The 19666-nt window shown below is 38.4% G+C and overlaps 1 protein-coding gene across 15 annotated transcripts in view; it reads left to right on the top strand.

Annotated features, from left to right (window-relative positions):
• The window catches only part of ERC1 (ELKS/RAB6-interacting/CAST family member 1), a 317835-nt gene that overhangs the window by 76655 nt on the left and 221514 nt on the right, over nt 1-19666 (top strand). For 11 of the 15 annotated variants that reach the window (XM_052789054.1, XM_052789067.1, XM_052789053.1 and 8 more), the window contains 3 exons: nt 14041-14115; nt 16199-16354; nt 18132-18215. In XM_052789054.1, coding sequence (XP_052645014.1) covers nt 14041-14115; nt 16199-16354; nt 18132-18215 — 315 coding nt within the window. The remainder of the gene's footprint in view (nt 1-14040; nt 14116-16198; nt 16355-18131; nt 18216-19666) is intronic. The other 4 variants (XM_052789061.1, XM_052789065.1, XM_052789064.1 and 1 more) reach the window with 1 other exon arrangement.

The raw sequence follows: 19666 nt of genomic DNA, 5'->3' as shown, positions 1-19666 counted from the left end.
TTTCCCCCCATCCCTCTGAAAACAGAAAAGAAAAACCATTGTTACATGTGTATTGACCCTTAGAGGAATACAATGACAGGCATTCTTCACTATTGATCATCCTAAACTAATAATAATAAAATATGGGCTTCATGTAAGTATCTTAGAAAAATAAAGGAAAATGAGTTGTTGTGTAGCCAGTGTCATTAAATTTCTTGATATTGTTAAATGCATTTTGCTCTTGTCAACCAGCCTCCTAAAGTATTCTAATATTAACTTCTTGAAGGCTAGTAATCCAGCATGTGTTGTGTACGTATACAGGTATGTATGTATATGCATGTATTCACTAATGATAAGATTTTCTGTGAAGGTTATTTTACATGTACCTGTAGATTGAATGCATTAATTGATAGCTATATATGTGTGTGTAATATGTGTGTGTGAATCTAATGACCTGTTTTGAGCCTTGTATGTCTACTTTGTGGTTCAGCATTTTTTTGAAAGCCTGATGCATACACAAGATTTAAGCCCCCTCTCTAAGAAGCCAGGGAAGCAAGGTCTGGCACAGAGGTTTTTGAGATGAGTGTTTGCAGCAAATAAATACTTCTTAATACCTCTTATTCATATGTTTTCCATGGCCTGACCCATTGTACTTGTGCTCTTTCAAGCATTTATATAAGAAAGCTAGAGCCCCATTGCATTTCTGAGCCAGATTTAGGCCAGATTTATTTTTTTAGAGCAGTAATCTCTTGAGTATCTGGAGTGAAGATAATATGATTCCAGAGTTTCTACACTACAGTTTTTCCTTTATTTAGCAACCAATGATAATTCTGTTCCAATTCTTGTATCTATTTCAGGAAGAGCCCCAAATGGCTTCCATTTGTTTCTGCTTTAAGTCCAGCAACACAAATGAAAAGCTGGCAGGAGCTGTGTAATTTTTTAGGAATGTGGTTACGTTTTGTTTCTGCTACTGATGAGTAGATCTTGAGAGATAAGAATTCTTGCTTCATTCACACATATCTGGAAATCATCAATCATTTAAATCCTAGCCTTTATGGTAAAAGATTTCCTGGGGAAGGTAGAGATGACTTACTGACTTTGACAGTGCAAATGCTGTTTATCTAACTTTTCAAACTAATTACTCCTGCTGCACACCCAGCTCTAATACATTGAGAAGGGTAAGCTGGGTATACTGTAATTTGTAGCTCAAGCTATTGATACGGTGTTGGATCCAGCCTTGAAGCTGAGCACCCTAGTAGCCTTGGAAACATGGTGCCATGTGCAGAGATGCCAAATGATCTCCTTATGGAACTGGGTCACATCAGAAAGGGTTTTGTTAGTGTGTTGTCCTTGAGTTCTGAGCTAGACTGAGCTAACTGAACTCAGGCTTGTCTGCATGAAACTCAGGTCTCATGCTTGGGGCTCCAGAAAGGTGGAGAAAATCAGGGGATGTTGCTGAACTGTAGCTGACTGCATCTGACTTCCTGAGCACCAAGTTGCTCTGCGCTGCAGGATCTGGTTCAGAGTTGCTATCACTGTTCCACACTTGGAAGCTGGCTCTGTGCAGAACCTGTTAGGTTTATCTGCATCACCCTCCTCAGCTAATCTTCTATTATATGTTTATCTATATTTCCATAGTTTTAGGTTATTTTAGCCCTTTGCTACCCCAGATACTAACTATGGAATTTTTGAGCTGCCTTGAAGAAATCAATCTACTTGCTTGATGATTCTATATCTAGCATTCCCAGTATCTGGAAAGGCATGCTAAACTCTTCTTTAAATACTGCTGTTAAGGGAAGCATTAGTAACTCAAAGGGATTTGCATGTGCATAGAAGGTTAGCGTTTATACTTCATGTTCTAACACATTCAAAAAGCTGAGAAAAACTTTAATAGCAGTGTTGACCATCCGCTCAGAACTAAAGCAAGTTCTGAGATGTCAGAATCCACTAGTACTGTTTCTGATTTTACAAGTGTGTTAGACTCCTGGTAAAAATCTTTGCTGGGAATAACAACAAAGATCTGCATCTTGAAGCAAAAAGGTTTCCCTTCATTTTTCAACTTTGAAGCCTACATGTAATTAGAAGCATGATTTTGAGACTCAAGGTCATCAGATGGTTTTTCAGACAGACGGTGCAGGTGCAGCAGCCAGCAGTCTGACCTTGAAAATTAAATGTGAATTCTTTGATTTCTTCGGCTATGGCAATTACTGCAATTGTACTAAAGATTGCACTAATTTCCTAGGGAAAAGAAATTCTTAGAAAATCTGGACTTGTGGTTCTGATAAGATCATAATGTAGGAATAGCTGTACTGGTTCAGGTCATTCACATAATGGCCATATGCAGACACCCAGGAAAGGGTAAGAACAAAGCAAACATGATAATTGTCTGTAATGCTGTCCCATCTTCCCAACTATTTACAGATGAGGGTTTTCTTGAACTTTTTGTGACTTGTCAGTTTAGTATCCTCCATGGATCTGCCATCTGAGTACATGGTCAGTGTCTTCTTGAGCCCGTGTAAACTTTTGCAGCTGTAGCATCATTTGGTAAGTGGTTCTACAGGCCTACTTTCTGTTGCAGGAAGAACCTGCCTCATTTCTTCTGGGCTTGAACCTGTCTCCCAGTAGCTTCATTGACAGCCTCTTGCTCTTGCACTGGAAGACAGAGTGAACGGGTGATCGCTACCAAGACTGTGTGCCACTCACAATTTTAGATTTGTTATATCCCTTCCAAGTTCTGTCTTTTTCCAGGCTGGAAAGTCCAATGCTACTTAATTGTACTTCATACAGAAGATGCTGCATATCTTTGATCATCTCCCTGAGCACTGTCTCAGTCTCCCATATCCAGGTTATGAAATGGATTCTTCTGCAGATAGTGAGAGGTATCTCTGTAAGCAATTTGATTCTCTTGGGCTTTTCCCAAATGTTCTGAATTCTGGGGAACTCAAGCAATCTTTCCATACAAGTTCATAGGAAAGATCTTGTATCCAGCATAGGATGTATTTGGCAACTCACTGATACAGAGGACAGTCTCTCATTAACACAAAATTAATGAAAAATTAAATGTCTCATTGAACATCTGAACACAGACATGGATCTGGATGCTCTGACTTCTGCAGATGACTGTGGCTGTGTCACATTCCTCTACCCTAGAAAACAAGCCTAAGCTTCATAGCTTATAAAAAGATGGCTGCTATTTTGAATACCCCTTCTGAAGTCTTAGTGAAAATTATCCATATTATTGTTGGTATTTTAGACTTAACTTTCAGAAACAAGATTATTATCATACCAGCAAGAAATACTTGATGAAATCCAGCAGCTGGACTACAGATTCCAGAATAGCTCCCAAGTTACGTTAACTGCCACCTCTTTGTTCCAGACTCACCTGTTGTAGAATTATCAGTGATGGCAGTGACAGCACGTAGCTCTAAAGATAACGAAGCTTGCTGTGCTCTTTTTGACAATGTCCTTGCTTTTGCTACCCCCGCGCCCCAAATGCTAGATGCACTGAATAGAAACATGTTTTTTCTCAGCTACACAGAGTAATAGATACACCAAATATCGATGCAACTTATGGCAGAATATGATGTGATTGTATCTACATTTGGTGTTCTAGACACTTGGAGTACTTTGAGCAAACTATGATTTGTAAGGGCAGTCCAACGTCATTACACCAACTTGGTTAAACCTTTCTCTTTTGAATTGTTTATTGCTCTCTGTCTTTAGGAATGTGTATCTGAAGAAAGAACTGAAATCATATACTTCTGGCGTCACAGTCAGTAAAGAGGTAACTTCTTGAGAGTTTTTAGAGAAAAAGGTTTAGGCCAAATTTCTCATCTGCCTAGAAGAAAGGATAAAACCAAAACTATCTGTATTAGTTCTACCCAGGGGGAACAAAAAGAAACTGCTCATTGTGTATTATTGTCAGATATTTGCCAAACAACTTTAGCAGTGTTGTCCCATTTTCTTACTCCTTCACAAGGGATATCAGCACAGACTTTACAACAGTAGTTAATCTGATGACCTGTTTGTCTCTGGGTTGCTACTGGACATAAATACTCTTGTCGTGGTTTAACCCCAGCCAGCAACTAAGCCCCACGCAGCCACTCACTCACTCCCCCCCCACCCAGTGGAATGGGGGAGAAAATCGCGAAAAGAAGCAAAACCTGTGGGTTGAGATAAGAACGGTTTAATAGAACAGAAAAGAAGAAACTAATAATGATAATGATAACACTAATAAAATGACAACAGCAATAATGAAAGGATTGGAATGTACAAATGATGCGCAGTGCAATTGCTCACCACTCGCCGACCGACACCCAGCTAGTCCCCGAGCGGCGATTCCCCGCCCCCACTTCCCAGTTCCTATACTAGATGGGATGTCCCATGGTATGGAATACACCGTTGGCCAGTTTGGGTCAGGTGCCCTGGTTGTGTCCTGTGCCAACTTCTTGTGCCCCTCCAGCTTTCTCACTGGCTGGGCATGAGAAGCTGAAAAATCCTTGACATTAGTCTAAACACTACTGAGCAACAACTGAAAACATCAGTGTTATCAACATTCTTCTCATACTGAACTCAAAACATAGCACCGTACCAGCTACTGGGGAGACAGTTAACTCTATTGCAGCTGAAACCAGGACAACTCTGCAAGCCAAATACGTCTTTTGTTCACAACGGTGCTGTGGCATATACTAATTGGAGTCTCCAGGATATACTGACATATCACTGCATTTCTCCTGCGCAGGTAGGGATATCCTTTGATGTCTCAAATCATAACTAAGGAGGATGTATGAGGAGAAATTCCCAAATGTATTCTATTCTTTTCATTGGCCAGTGTGCTTATTGGTATCTACCCAATATACCTGTGAAGCCATCAATCCCGTTATGCCTTGTATAACATATATTCAGAGTCTTGATAATATACATGGTCCTAACCATTGGCTTTTCCTGAATAGGTGCGGTAGAAGTCATGCACAGTGCTAGTTCTTCCTTCATAACAGTTTTACCACATATTTATAATGAAGGATATGTAAGTCCTGCAAGTGACTTGTGATGGGCTGTATGTGGCTGTTGTCAGTACTTTCAGCAAGAGGCCAAAAACAAGTCTCCCTTTAAGTCAAACTGTGATGTTGTAGCCATAGCATTCTCCTGGGAAAAGAGAGTGGTTGGCTCAAACTTTAAGGCTAAGCAGGTACTGAATGTGGAGTGAGGTGTTCATTGAAATATCAGTGTAATAGAATGGCAACATAGTTCATCATAAAGAATGAAACAGTCATTTGATTTGATAGACAAAAATTAGACAGTTGTTCCCTGAACTGTGAATCCAGGTCTGGGACAGATGGCTGACTACAGCCCTTTACTCGGAAACAGAAAGGTGCCTGTTTATCTAGAAGGTTTCTTCAGGAGTCAGTTCTAGGTTCAAGGTTTGCATGTTACTGTGGTGTGCAACAAGGAAACCAACAGTAGCTTTGCACTTGTGTCACAAAAAAACTGTGTTTGGTAGTAAATTACAGTTTTGATTTTTTTTTTTTTTTTAAATAATTGGGCCCATTCAAACAAGGTGGATTTTTAATACAACTGAGTGCAAAACTGAATTAAGGAGTTAGGGATATAGTGCTTAACAAATAAAGGGTAGGTTTGTATGTAAAGCAGTCACTGAAATGAGTCATTCATAAGGGCACTCATTTACAATGAACTTAAGGAAAGAGGCTATGGCAGAAAAAGCTATTATTTCTTTTCATTTTCAGTGTTTGTTGGAATGGTAACTGCATAAAGTCCTGTTTGTGAACTGTACTACAGTTATCTAGTATGGCCTTATTACAAGAACTGATCCCTGTTTGTAGCTATTTTGAATTGAACAGTGCTCACTTTATTCTAGGAAGTAACACCAAATTTCTGCAAGCACTCTATTACATCTCCGCTTAGGGTAGATGTCTGTCAGAGCAGCAAGCAGGCACACTAGGCTATAACATAAGTATACTTGACTTAGCTTTAGATTATCAAACTTGATAATGTGATGTTTAAAGAGCAGCAGCAAGGAGCTTAGTGAGAAAGGATGGATATGCTGTGTAGACATACCATCGGAGCACTGCTGAACAATGCCCAGTGAAGAGAAAGGCTGTTTGCCTTATCTAAGCAGACTTTAATTAACTGTGACAAGTTTTGCAAAGAACTTCTTTTTCCATGTGTGTGTTAAAATTCTTACCCTTTTCTGCTCCAGGCATAGAGAAGGATTTAGAAATTTTAATTGGAGCAATTAGAGTTATCTCAAAGAACACTTTTGTCCTATTCTAAGATTTTGCAACATAAATAAGACACACTTTTAGAGCGAATTTTTTTGGTTTGCTGAAGTAGATAGATTGATTCAGTAACTGGAACTGTTACTACCATCATACTAGGGGACATCTTTCTGATGAATTAAAAAAAAATTAAGTTTTTGCTTTTTCTGCTGCTGCTTCATTCTTTTGACCTTTCAGAAGAGGATAGCAGGGAGAAGTGATTTAAATCAAGATAATTTAAATAGTTGTGTCTTTATTAGAAACACTCGATCTGTCTAGAAGTACTTTTAAAACACGTAGAGCTTTTGTAGAACAAAATTTGAGAAATTGGGCTATTGCAACTTGAGCGCATGCATAATTTATTCTTTATACATTTTGCTTTTTTTAATGGCATTGCAGTTTGGAATGTCTTATGTGTCACTTTATAAAAGAACGACAGTAAGTCCTGAACTACATGTTGGAGAACGAAACCAAATATTTTTTAGTTAACTAAAACTATCCAGTCCACTGAATGATGCAAAGATCCTGCACAGAACATCATATTTGATCATGTAAAGACATGGGTAGGCCAGTTAAGATAAAAAAAGTCGGAATTACAGCTGTGTTTTTAATTGCACATGATATTTTTTTGTCAATTTTTTTAAAAAGAAATTAATGTATGAAAGAGCATATTTTCCTTATTCTCTGTGATACGTGCTGTCTGTTTATGTAGGTTCTGCAGGAAACGGAAGGCATGTCCTTTTTTGCTTTGGAAAGTGCTTACCTTGTGGTGCTACTGAAAGAGAAGTTGCTGTATTTTTAAGCATACAGCTTACTCCACTATAAAAACTTCCTTGCTTAAAAGTGCACCTTCCCATTTTTTCCAAATACCATGCAAAATCAGAGACAGGAGTAACAAAGGGAATAACAATGAATGGTATGGCCAGGTTATGAAGGAAGAAAAGGATCTGATTACATTCCTTCGTTCACTATTATGCACATGTGTGTAATTTATTAACATTTTAAAGACATAGTGCTGATACTGCTCAGTATTGAGGACTCCTTCAATTCTAAACTATATTCTCTAATTTTCAATTACTTTGGCATTTCTTGGTCAAGAAAAAACCACAGAATTTGTCATTCTTTATGGTGTATTAAAATCACTTGATCACAGCTATTCTTTACATATCAGTGTTCTTAGTATGTCTGATGAGCTGTTCTATGTAATTATGCATTATGCTGACCAGAAAAATTACAGTATTGTTTCTCATAGGGGTACTGTGCTACCTTGCAGACCTACTTGGCAGATGTAAGGTAATATGATGCACACTTTTAGTTTCTATCTATTTTGAGGTAGATTTTTTTTTTTAAAGGAAAATAGCTATTCTTAATTAAAAATTGGTAGTGATGAAGTACCACCCCCAACTCTGGTTAAGGTGGCTACACTGTTTAAAACTTCTGACTATTTTTAACCTTCAGTTTCCAGTTATTGAATCAATGCTTTTTGGACAGAACAACCCATTTTGAAATTTTGTTGCCTGTGAAGGTACTTTAAAGTTGTGATCGATTTGCACAATAATTTTTGTTTTTATATTTTTTCTAAAGAAAAATTATGCTCCTGCAGTCATTGTTTTGAACTCCCTTCAATATAGCAATATTATTTTTAAATTGTAGACACACAAAGTGGACACAGTATACCTGTAGTGGTAGCACTATTGCCAAACGGGTGATAAGGTGTCCCTCCACTTAAAGCTTTTCTTGTTTATGTGAAAGAATTGTAGAAACTCTACTAGCTTGTAATAATGGGGTATTAAACGTGAAACTTGGAACAGAAATTGCATAATAGAGCATTCTTCAATATTCTTGGCAATGTTGTGCTGATACATGGTGGCTAGAAGTTCCCACTGGCTAAACTGAAATATGGTGTGTATTTTTAATAGTAATAATTAACAGTGAAAAGCATTGCTTGTTGCACAAAATTTGGGAACAAGTAGCTGCTTCTCCCTTTCTGTTATATTTTTTTAAAAGAAAGGAATCACTGAACATATAAAAACATTAAAAACACAAAACATATATATTAAGAGCCATCCCTTGTTATAATAATTTAAGTTGCATTCAAAGGTAAGAAGGTGTTGAAGTTTACTAGTCTGTTAAGGAACAGTATCAGTTACATGTGAAAGTCCTTTCTGTATAAAAGTAGAACAAAGGAATAAGGCTTTATTACTTTATCAGAATGGATAACTTGCAAGGAATGAAGGATTAGTTTTGTGTTTTTCTGATCCTGATATCTGTGTGTGGCCCTATGCTTTTAATTATTGTGCAAAGTCTTGTTTTGAAGATGAAAATATTTTCATTCATCTGTGGTGGTGTGTGTCCACAACAGATTCTGAATACATCAGAGATGATATATTAATATTTCTCTGTTCTGCCACTGAAAGATAAGTATGTAACCTGTATTTCACAATTAAGGATACCTGTGCACAACCTTCCTTCGGCAGCCACACTTAAATCTGTTCTAGGGAGGTTTGGCCTGCCTGTGGCCCTGTTCTCAGGCTCTTTAGAATTGTAGGCATGTTGCCAAAATTAAGTCTTTACTATGTAATCGAGAGGTGCGAGGTGTTGTTTTTCAGCAGGTCATGTCATCCAAATCACAGTGGAATTACTCAAGATGATAGAAGTAGGACATTTCCTTTGCCGAAGTGCAAAAGCATCACATCAGACAGTGGAGATACAGGCATTTCTAAAGAAAAAGCTTAGAAGAATTTTCTGTTTGGGAAAATGCTGTGCAATGTAAAAAGCAGACACTGTATGTCAGCATCCCTTTAGTGACGTGCTGTTCTCCTACTGTGTATTCCATCTATTTCCATTTCTATAGTAGTGGTTGCTTTTATGTTCTCAGGTCAGAGACCATGTCTCTGCACAACTGGAAATTATCTAGTATGTAATTGCACTACTAAAATAAAACTAATATATTGTTAGACTTTTGGCATATTATTTTTTGACCTTCCTATTTTTCATTTTCTCAGTTTCTAAAAGTTGACAGAATTTGTTTTAATTTATTCTCTATTATGAGGCTTAGTTTGGGTTTGTGTAGCGGTGTTTTGTTAGCAGGGGAGGGGCCGCCGGGCCGGTGCCTGTGAGAAGCTGCTGGAAGCTTCCCCGGCTCCAAGACGGGAGAAGGCCCAGGCCGAGCCCATCAGCGATGGTGGTAGCACCTCTGGGAGAGCAGATTTCAGAAGGGGAACCTGCAGCGGAGAGGGGAGTGGGATGTGAGAGGAACCCCTCTGCAGACACCGAGGTCGGTGAGGAAGGAGGGGAGGAGGTGTGCCGGAGGAGGGGATGCCCCCGCAGCCCGTGGTGAGACAAGACGGCAGGCTGTCCCCCCCCAGCCCATGGAGGGGAGCGGGGGAGCAGATGCCCACCTGCAGCCTGGGGAGGAGCCCACACTGGTGCAGGTGGATGCCCCCGAGATGGCCATGACGCCATGGGAAAGCCTGTGCTGGAGCAGCCTGTGACTGAAGATCAGCCCGCGGAAAGGCCCCATGCCAGAGAAGTTCATGAAGGGCTGTCTCCCCTGGGAGGGACCCCACGCTGGAGCAGGGGAAGAGTGAGGAGTCCTCCCCCTGAGGAGGAAGGAGCGACAGAGACAACGTGTGATGAACTGACTGCAACCTCCATTCCCATGCAGGGGGGAGGGAGAGAAAACTGGGAGAGGAGTTGAGCTGGGAAGGAAGGAGGGGTGGGGGGAAGGTGTTCTAAGATTTGGGTTTACTTCTCATTATCCTTGTTTTGATTGGTAGTAAATTCAATTGATATTGTTTATCCCCAAGTTGAGTCTGTCTTGCCTGTGACCATATGTGGTGAGTGATCCCTCCCTTGTCCTTGTGTCGACCCACGAGCGTTCCTTTATGTTTTCTCCTCCTCATCCCACTGGGGCTGGGGCAGGGGAGGAGTGAGCAAGCGGGTTCGTGGTGCTTTGTTGGTGGCTGGGCTTAAACCATGACAAAGCTGTTTTATTTTATTCTACAATAACAGTCCTTGGACGGTTGTACAACTGATGTGACAGGAACAGCTGGAGATACAACTTTCTGCATTTAGTAAAAGCTCATGCAATTCAGAATAGGATACTTTTCGCTCTTGGATCTTTCTTTACCTTTTTAAGCTCAAAGAATCGTTTTCAGAATTATTCCCTTTTTCCCATACATGAGTTTTGAAGTTAGGAAAAGCAACTTCTTTTTAATTCTAAAATTTGGGGGATTCAAATCCTCTTCTTATCCTCCCATATAACTTTTTTCTTTTTTAAGCGGACATGAATTTGAGCGTGCTGCCAAGATGTGACTGGGGTGTCTTCAGCAGTGGACTGTTTTTACTAGTCTCCTCTCAAAGGAGTTAAAAGACATTCTTGGAGTTGTGTCGTTTATATGTATATTCTTAGGTGCTCTCATAGCCAAGCAGAGATTACAGAATATTTTGGTATTACGGCAATATAGAAAGTGTAATGCAACGAGTGTTCTCAAATACCACCTCACTTTATGTGCCACACATGAGTTTACAAAAAGCACAGTGTGTGTCTTACCTTCTTGCTTCCTCTCAGCCTGGGAATCTCAGGAAAAGACTTGAGAATTCTCAGAAGGGGCTGGAGGATGTGAGGCATGTATAAGCCTCTTGAGAGGGATAGTCAGAAGTCACATTTCTTTCTTATTCAGATGTTTGTGTACGTGCACAATGGATCGCTCCAAGCAGTGCTGTTCATTTCAGCCAAATAGATACAGGCCTGCTCTTCCAGAGCAATAAAGGATCCGGATGCCTCTCCAGAAATACACTGTTTGGTGAATGCACGAATGCAGTCCCTAGTGTCCACTCTGCAAACTTCAATTACGGAGATTTTTCAGGAGGAAGCCATTCTTATCACTTGAGTTGTACAAAAGCATCCTTTGAAAATTTCTGAAGGCTTCAGTCTGGCTACAGAGTCATACCTGCTAAGATATCAAAAAGGTGTCTGTAATAACATTGTGCCAGTGACAAGACAGAAACTCGCACTATCCAGAGCTCATGAGAAGGACTGACAGCTACAGTATCTTGGAATTATGGTGCAATTCTTGAATCAAACACATTAGAGCTGGCTGAGGTGGAAACAGGGAAAATATACCACAGCTACCTTAAGGAAGGCAGCCGAGATTATTCCCTATAGAGGAAGACCAAGGACACTGAAGAACAGTTTTTTTTCATGACAGGTCCTGGTAAGGGTACTGAGAAACAGGTGGAGGATGTTGGATCTGCTCCCCGTGATATTTCTAAATGCTTAGGCTGGTCTTGAGTGTTAGAAGCTCATCATAACTTATTCTTATTAAGGCAATATGTAGCGCTATGATTTTTGTCTCTGATCCTTGATTGAGGGTAGTAAGATAAGCTCTGAGTTTCTTATGGGCAGAGTATGTGGCAGACTGTCCTATGCTTAGTTGAAATGACATTTTTAAAGCAAATTCAGCCTCATGATGAGCTTCTCTTCTAAGCAGGTATAGCAGCATAACCTAATGAATCTCTAAAATATTACCTCTGAAGAGGTGGCAACTTGCATAGTAAGTGGTGGAGACAGACTAGAAAAGTAGTTTCATTGATGTGTCTCAAGAAAAATGCTGAGGATGGAGTAGGTAATAAAAGTGACATGACGATGTTGGTCCAGCTTGTACTGATGATATCCTGTATGCTGACAGCTTCTTTTTTCTTCTTTTGAGTGTGGGCACAGGAAACAGTAGAAAAAGATTCAGTTGGTTGGGCTGACTCCTGTTTGCTTCAAAAAAGCTTACAGCTCTACTAAGGAGATGATCCCAGAGATAATGCCTGCAGTCTTCAGATCACCCTATGATCAACCCCCCCGAAAAAGCATCTCAATGTAGTATGTTCCCCTCCTTAGATTTAACATCAGCATATTAAAGATAAAGTGGCTGCCTCACTTGATTTAAAACCTGTTGAATAGGTAGAAGCTGCATCTGTTTAACTGTAGACAAAAAGAAGCATGCTCCTAACCCTGTAGGCAGATGGAAAAGTGGAAGAGTGCTAGAGACGAACAATGTGGAGGGCTGGTGATGAGAAATTACTGATTATGCTGTGCTTTGAACATCAGTTGAGAAAAATAGCAGAGAGGAATGCACACTACCCTTTCTTCTGGCATGTATGTTACAGGCTGATAGAGGACATCTTGGGCCAGAAGAAAAGTCTGGCTAGACTGTTTAGATTTGAGTAAATCCATTATGTGAATGCAGGTACAGCTAAGTAGAAGAGTAATAATGGTATTGCTCCATTCTGGTGTCGGTTGATACGTGACCAGAGGCTCTCAAGTTATCTGTTGACTATGGGAGAAACAAATACACGTAGAGGGGTTTTCTGGTTTATTTTTTCAGGAGGTTTGTTTTTTGGTTGGGGGTTTTGGGGGGTTTTTTTTGTTTTGGTTTTTTTCAGAAAATACCCCCCTACACTGTGAACATACTTGTAAAAAGAGCTTCTAAGGAAATACACAAGTACAGTATTTAAAGACAGACAAACCTTCTACTGGATTTTCTTATTATTACCATTCACAGACATCAATTTATGCAAATGGCCTTGTGCCAAATTTATGCAAAATTCTTCTTGTGGCCCTTGTCATATCACTGCACATTTCTATCTTGCTTACTTCACAGCTATGTAAAAACACTTAACAATCTTACAAGTCTCATTCAAATAATTAATCTTATGGAGCCAGTTGCATGTATGACTACCATACAAAATGTTGTCTCTTCACCATGTCCATAGAAAATACGAGTTTGTGGATGGCTTTTTGGATTTGTCTTTTAGGTGTTTGAGGGGAGTGGGTGGCTAAGCTGTGTGTGTGCACACATATACAATTTGTTGTTAGATTAACTGTTACCACAGTTCATACTCTATGGGCACCACAGTATTTTTATGTCGTATAATATTAACATTCTAACAGTATTCACATTCCTACATTTAACATTAGTGTGTGGTATAAGGACAATACTATTCTAAGACAAATAACGAAAAAGTGGAATAGATACTATATTGTTTCTCCTGTATTCCCACTTGTTGGTTTGAAACCAACAACGTTATATGGTAGAACAAGTTGTTTCAGCTTTCTATCATTTTATTGCTTAGCAAGCAGTTTGAAGCATGCTCATTCTGTGAATTCTTGTCAACAGAAATACCACGTGGACTTTTGTGTCCTCCTGTCTGTGTACTCTGAGCTTCTAGAGCAATGTGCTATCCAGTCATATACTTCCAGCTATGTTCAAGGCCCAGTGGAGAAAGATTTTCATGATGCATAATTAAATGTTGCTACTCTGGGGTAAATAAGTTGGAAAAAGAGAGTTATCAACACAGCTGCACCCTACAGCTTGTTGAAACAGAAACCACAGCATTATTGTTTTCAGTAAGCATCTAGTCAAATAAATTATGTGGATGTCTTCCATGAGAAACTAGTAATAGTTTAGATTAGTTTAGCAGGCAGGTGATAGGGGGTTTTACTAGACTCAGCTGTCAATTCAACAGTTGATTTTCAGTAAGTAGGTAGTCAAAGATGCAGTTGCTGTTGTGCCTTTTTAACTGAGGCTGTGATTCTGTTGAATGAACTTTCACCTACCCTTTCTTTGATATGAGAAATGATAAAACAAAATGTATGAACTGGTAACATCAGAAAGCAGCATTGAATTATGCTATGTATTAGAAAGAGAAGCTTACAGTAATTTTGTTTGTATTTGGTAAGTGGGACAAAATGCTATTAGGATAACTCTTGCTTTCTTTTCTGCTGGTACAGGAGATCCATCGTCGATTTGAAAATGCTCCTGACACAGCCAAGACAAAGGCTCTGCAAACCGTTATTGAGATGAAGGTAAATGATTGCATATAGGGAGCAGTAGGGTTTGTTCTCTGGAACATGGGGATTCATATGAGAGGTGACTCTACCAAATACTATATACTTCTGTCAGTCTTCTAATTTAAAATAACTGTATTTATTTTATACTATTTTATTATCTATTATTATTTTATTTTTTATTATTGATCAGTGAATAGACAGAGCCGCTTCATGATACGATAGAAACCTGCTTTCTGTCTGCCTGGAGCAGCATATACGGATTTCTTTCAGTTAATCGAGAGTCCATTGTATTACGAGGATGGGAATGATGGATTAGTAGGTTTTTGTGATGATGTGGGTTATTTTCTTTTTACAGTATCAACATTTGAAATACTGCTTTGCATTCTGCATGTCAACAAAGTTAGCAATTTGCAAACTCAAAACCCACTTAAAGAACGGGTTATATAGCTAGGAAGATGTCTGCATGTCATTGTAAACCTAATTTTTCTAGATGAATTTGTGATTGAATTCTTAAACCATTAACACAAGTATCTAATGGAACAATGGCAATTTGCCAAAAGCTCAGGAGCCACAAGTAGAGTGTGTGGTTTACACAGCTTTATGCAATCATATTTCCTATTGTGTTGGGCCATAAAGTACATCAGACAGGGTTTGGATAAATGCAGTTAAAAAATTGGAAACTCTCTTTGCAAACTATTGTCTTCCATTTTTGTATCCCCCTTTTCTCCCTCCTTTATCTGTGCCTTTTTCTTTTATTTTCCTTCTTCTTTTCCCTTTCAACTCTTTCCATTCCATCTCAATGTTTTCCATAGTAATTTCCCATCTTTCTACTCTGGAGCCTTTCATTTACTGTCTTCCTTTTATTAGTCATCTTTGTGGTCCATAGTAATGAAAACTAATTGGACATCTGGTAACAATAAGCCATCTTCACTATCAAAAGAGAAACACCAGCATTTCTGGGAAATCATGTGAGTGCTAAAACAAAATACTGTTGTAAATTACAACATATCACTTCACCTTACTATCTCTCTAATTTTTTGTTGCAAAAGTCCACTTTACCGACTTTAATTTAAGCATCAAAAATTAAGCAGGAGATCTGACTAGATCGTCATAATGGTCCTTTAGAAAAATCTTCTCATGAATGAAAACCTACATGTGAAAATCTTTCATGCTTTTTTTTCAGCTGTGCTTTGATTATCAGACACAAAAAAATTATGACGGATTGGCCTATGAAAGAATGGAGGATAGTTTCAAATCCTACCTGTATTTCAAGAAAGACAAAATATTTTAGAGAAATGAAATAGAAAAAATAGACCACTTTAAGAGATTACAATTCATAAATACATATCCATGTTCATGAGTATGTATGAAGCTATGTGTGCTATATGAATCTGTTCTTGCTGTTCCTAACACATGAAACTTCTAGAGAAACAGTAAACCAAGTATATTGAAAACCTCTGATTGTCCTGTAAAACTGTGAGGATAATGGTAGAGTGACTTTTTATTTTTGCAGATGCATATTTCTTAAGAATGGAAATGTTTTATATGTTGTATATGTGAGGCAGAATACTTGAAGGATCCTCTACTGCTTTATCCACTCAAAACTAGATTGTCCACTCAAAACTAGATTGTTGCATCTTTTCCTTGCTTTTGGTGCTTTTTATGTTCTCCATTTGTGACCCCACTTAAATTACTAGTACCAACTCCCCATTTTTTTGCCATTCTTGCAGTCACATTTTGCTATTCATTCAATTAGAATTAAATTTCTCTGTTTTATGCTGGCTTTGCATTACAAGGCAACCTTTTTTCATGTTCCTTTATTTATTCATCATATACTGTGTCCCTGCACCTAGCCATATTTTCTTTCAGTACTAAACTTGCTTTCCTTGAAAGGTATAAAAAAATTGGAAAATGAGTACTTGAGCACTCAGCCAGATGCTATATAAAGAGGTGTTAACTGATTTCTGTAGGAACTTCAGGAGTAAATTTCAAGGGCAGGTACATGTCCAACAAATTATTTCCTTTTTTTTTACTCCAGTGGTATGTTAACAAATAATCTAATTATGTATCTTTATCTGTCTCTTCTAATCATTTTCAGGATTCAAAAATTTCTTCCATGGAGCGTGGCCTCCGGGATTTGGAAGAGGAGATTCAGATGTTGAAGTCAAATGGAGCTCTGAGCACAGAGGAACGTGAAGAGGAAATGAAGCAAATGGAGGTGTACCGTAGTCATTCCAAATTCATGAAAAATAAGGTATTGAGAAAACAAATTACAGTAATAAGATAAACAGCTTAGCGAACAGATGAGAGAAATTTTCATCCTTCAGTAAGGAGTTACGGTCTGGGTTCCCATTCAAGTGCTGGCAAACAGAATTTATTTGTATTCTGCCATGAAGCCACTAAAATAACTTAAAAATATTTAAGAAAATTTTAAATTCAAATTTGAAAATATTATAATGGTTGTTCAGGAAGGTCAATGGCCAAAATTCTGCTTTTACTGCCACACTTGACTTTATTTCAGAAGGATTTTGGTTTTATCCTTAGACCATTGCTAATTCATTACAGTTTTAGGTTATATTTGGTCTAGACTATTTTCAAATGTAGTCTGTTGAAAAAAGAGTCTTTCTTTTTGCAACTGTTGTACTATAACCAGTAGCTCTTTTTATTATGTAAAGGCTGAAAAGAGCATGAACTGTCACTGTAATGGCTTTCTGCTACACTCTCCTTCAAGTCAGAATGAGAGTAGATTGTACAACACTGCTGGTGCCAACATTAATTTATACTGTTGGGAATACAGGACAAATACAGCAGTGAGATATGTTGATCCTCAGGTATAAAGATGGACACTAACTACTGAATTGTCTATAGCTAAAAAGTCAATTCATTCCTTGTTTCTCCCAAAAAAGTGTTTCTCAGTCTTTTAGTGGGCCCTAACATTTTCTAATAAAGATTCAGGCCACCTTGTACAGTAAATTTAAGTATATTGTGAGCAGTCCTGCTTTTATTAGTTAGCTTTTGCACACTCCCTGCAAGCAGTATACAAATCCCTGGAACAGAGGTTGAAAATTACTCTACTAGGTTGTCATGGTCTAACCTGGCAGGCAGCTAAACACCACACAGCTGCTCTCTCACACCCCTCCAGAGTAACCTACTGCATTTGTCCTGCTTGAAATTATTTGTTGAAAAAAGAATGCTGGAGAAGGTTTCTTGGAGAGTGTTACTTGCCCTAAAGTAGAAACATGTAATAAGCATGTGTTTCTTCCACTTCCCTCACGCCAGCTCACTGGTTGACCTCAAGATAACCACATCTGTTCTTCTATACTTTTGCCCTTTATCCCACTGAGTTGCTTCTAGGAACTGAAGGATACCCCCTTCAAATTAAAAATCGAGAGACGGTTTTAGGACATCTTCCTTACATTCTTTCATCTTTCCTTCTTCCCTTGTTAACAATGCCTCGATTTCCCCTTCTCCTCTACCTCTGTGGGCCTATAGATCCGTTCAGCTACTCAGTTTCTGGATCTCTCTGTCTATTGTGTCTGCTCATTTATTTTCCTGCAGAAAATTTGCTCCTATTTGATAACTATTCACTCATGACTCATAGCCAGCTCCAATCTCAATATCTTGCTGTCCTCCTTGTTTTGTAATTACACAATGTTTATTTTTTTTCAGTATTGTGTTGTATAGTCATCTGTGGCTGTATCTTGACAATTAACTTTATTTCTCTTAAACTGAAAAATGTCCCTTTTCCTGTCCTAATTTCCTCATGAATTCCAGTTTCAAACCCATTGGGTGAAGTGCCCCATACTTGACATATATGAACATAACCATAACTATACATCTTTGTTTCATAGTCAAATTCTTGTCTGACATTAAACTTTTGAGAAGACTTAACGAAGAATGGAAGAGAAAATGAGTGACCAGTCTTGATCTTTCTGTTCAGTTCTTTGTCACTTTTAGTTACTTGGATTGAAACAGGTTAACTAGAAGCTGACAAATGATAAATACTTAAAAGCATAACAATGTCGTGACAGGTAGAGCAACTGAAGGAAGAGCTAAGTGCCAAAGAGGCTCAAGGGGAGGACCTGAAAAAAAGAGTGGCTGGTCTCCAGGCCGAGGTCTCTGCAGTAAGATTTATCTTTTGTGTGCAGTGGCCATTCACTGGGGCTTGCTAGCTCTCTGGCTTTTGGGATAGCTTTTCTTCTCTTACCTTCTTTATGACTTGATATAACAGTAGAACTAACAGCCTGCTCAGCCTTGTAGCTGCCTTTTCGTTCACATGGTTTTCGTGTCCATAACATCACTCTTCAACTGAACATCTGTATTTGTTTTGTTACTGTTTTTTAATGGTATGAGCTGTTTTAGCAGTAACTTATTCTTCTCTATTGAAGCAGATTTTCAAAAGTATTCAGCACCCATTTTGGGGCCAGACTTTGAAAGAGATTTTCTTTCCCTAGTAGAACAAAAATAATTTGAAAACGCGCTGAAACCTCTTAACATTGTTTCACAAAAAATAACAAAAGCTGGATGCTGAACGCTTTTTAAAACTGATTAATTTTAGCAGCATGAATGCAGGTTATTCCTTTGCTGTGAAATTAGTGCATTTGCTGGGTGATCATAGTGTCTCACTGAGAAGACAGATGTGAGCACTTAATGCTGTCTTAACTTCTCTTGCAACTGGGAATGGTATGCACTGCATTCTTCCTGAAGAGCTTTAGCACATTGGCAGTGTGGGCTTACAGCTCTGAAAAGGGTTTTTCTAGAGAGAATGATCTTAGGGTGCTTCTTGGGAATTTTAATGTAATGAAATGTGTTTGTGTTTAGATGAGAGCATTTCACCCAAACACAAGTATTTAGGATAAACATCTCTTCTGACATGACCCCAAAAAAGAATTAATCTTTTCAATGAAAGACCAAACTGGTTTGAGAAAGTTTTACTATAATTCAGGCTACCTACTAGTTGAAAAAGTTTGAGTCATCTGAAATTTTTATGGAGGCTTTTTTGATTACATGGCTAGCAGTAAACAGTTGATCTCTTCCCAGCTGTTCTGCTGTGCCTAGCAGTATTGTGCAACTGGTTGTATTGGCCAGTAGCTGACAGCAGAAATAGCGCTGCTAACATCCATACTTTTGTATCTAATTTAAATATGTGGTGAAATAATTCTGTGGACATGCTTGCTTTTAGTGAAAATATGAGAGAAACAACCTAGTATTTTTTAATTAAGTGAACAATAAACTATTGGATACTTCTATAAATTAAATTCTTCTTATACTCCTTCCCATTATTACATTTTAAAAAATTAGTTTGTGTGAGGGTTTTTTGAGATACACGTCCTCCTTCTTCCAAACCCTTTCTTCCTTAACTCTTCATGTACGCTGTTTCACACTGGAACACTGGAGTCCTTGATGATACACCTTTGATGCTATTTTAATACTCTTCAGTAAAGAGTTTTCTTTCTTTAAGTGCCCATTCTTGAAACAGTGTTGTCAAGATTAAACCACATTTACCCAAGCTTTTCCTCTGTTATTTCTACTAGTATGTGCATTTAGTCTAATTAAAAATAAAAAT

This window comes from Harpia harpyja, chromosome 6 (genome assembly GCF_026419915.1).
Source record: "Harpia harpyja isolate bHarHar1 chromosome 6, bHarHar1 primary haplotype, whole genome shotgun sequence".
NCBI lineage: Eukaryota > Metazoa > Chordata > Aves > Accipitriformes > Accipitridae > Harpia > Harpia harpyja.
Note: the sequence above shows the minus strand (reverse complement) of the source record. Positions and strands in the feature narration are given on the sequence as shown.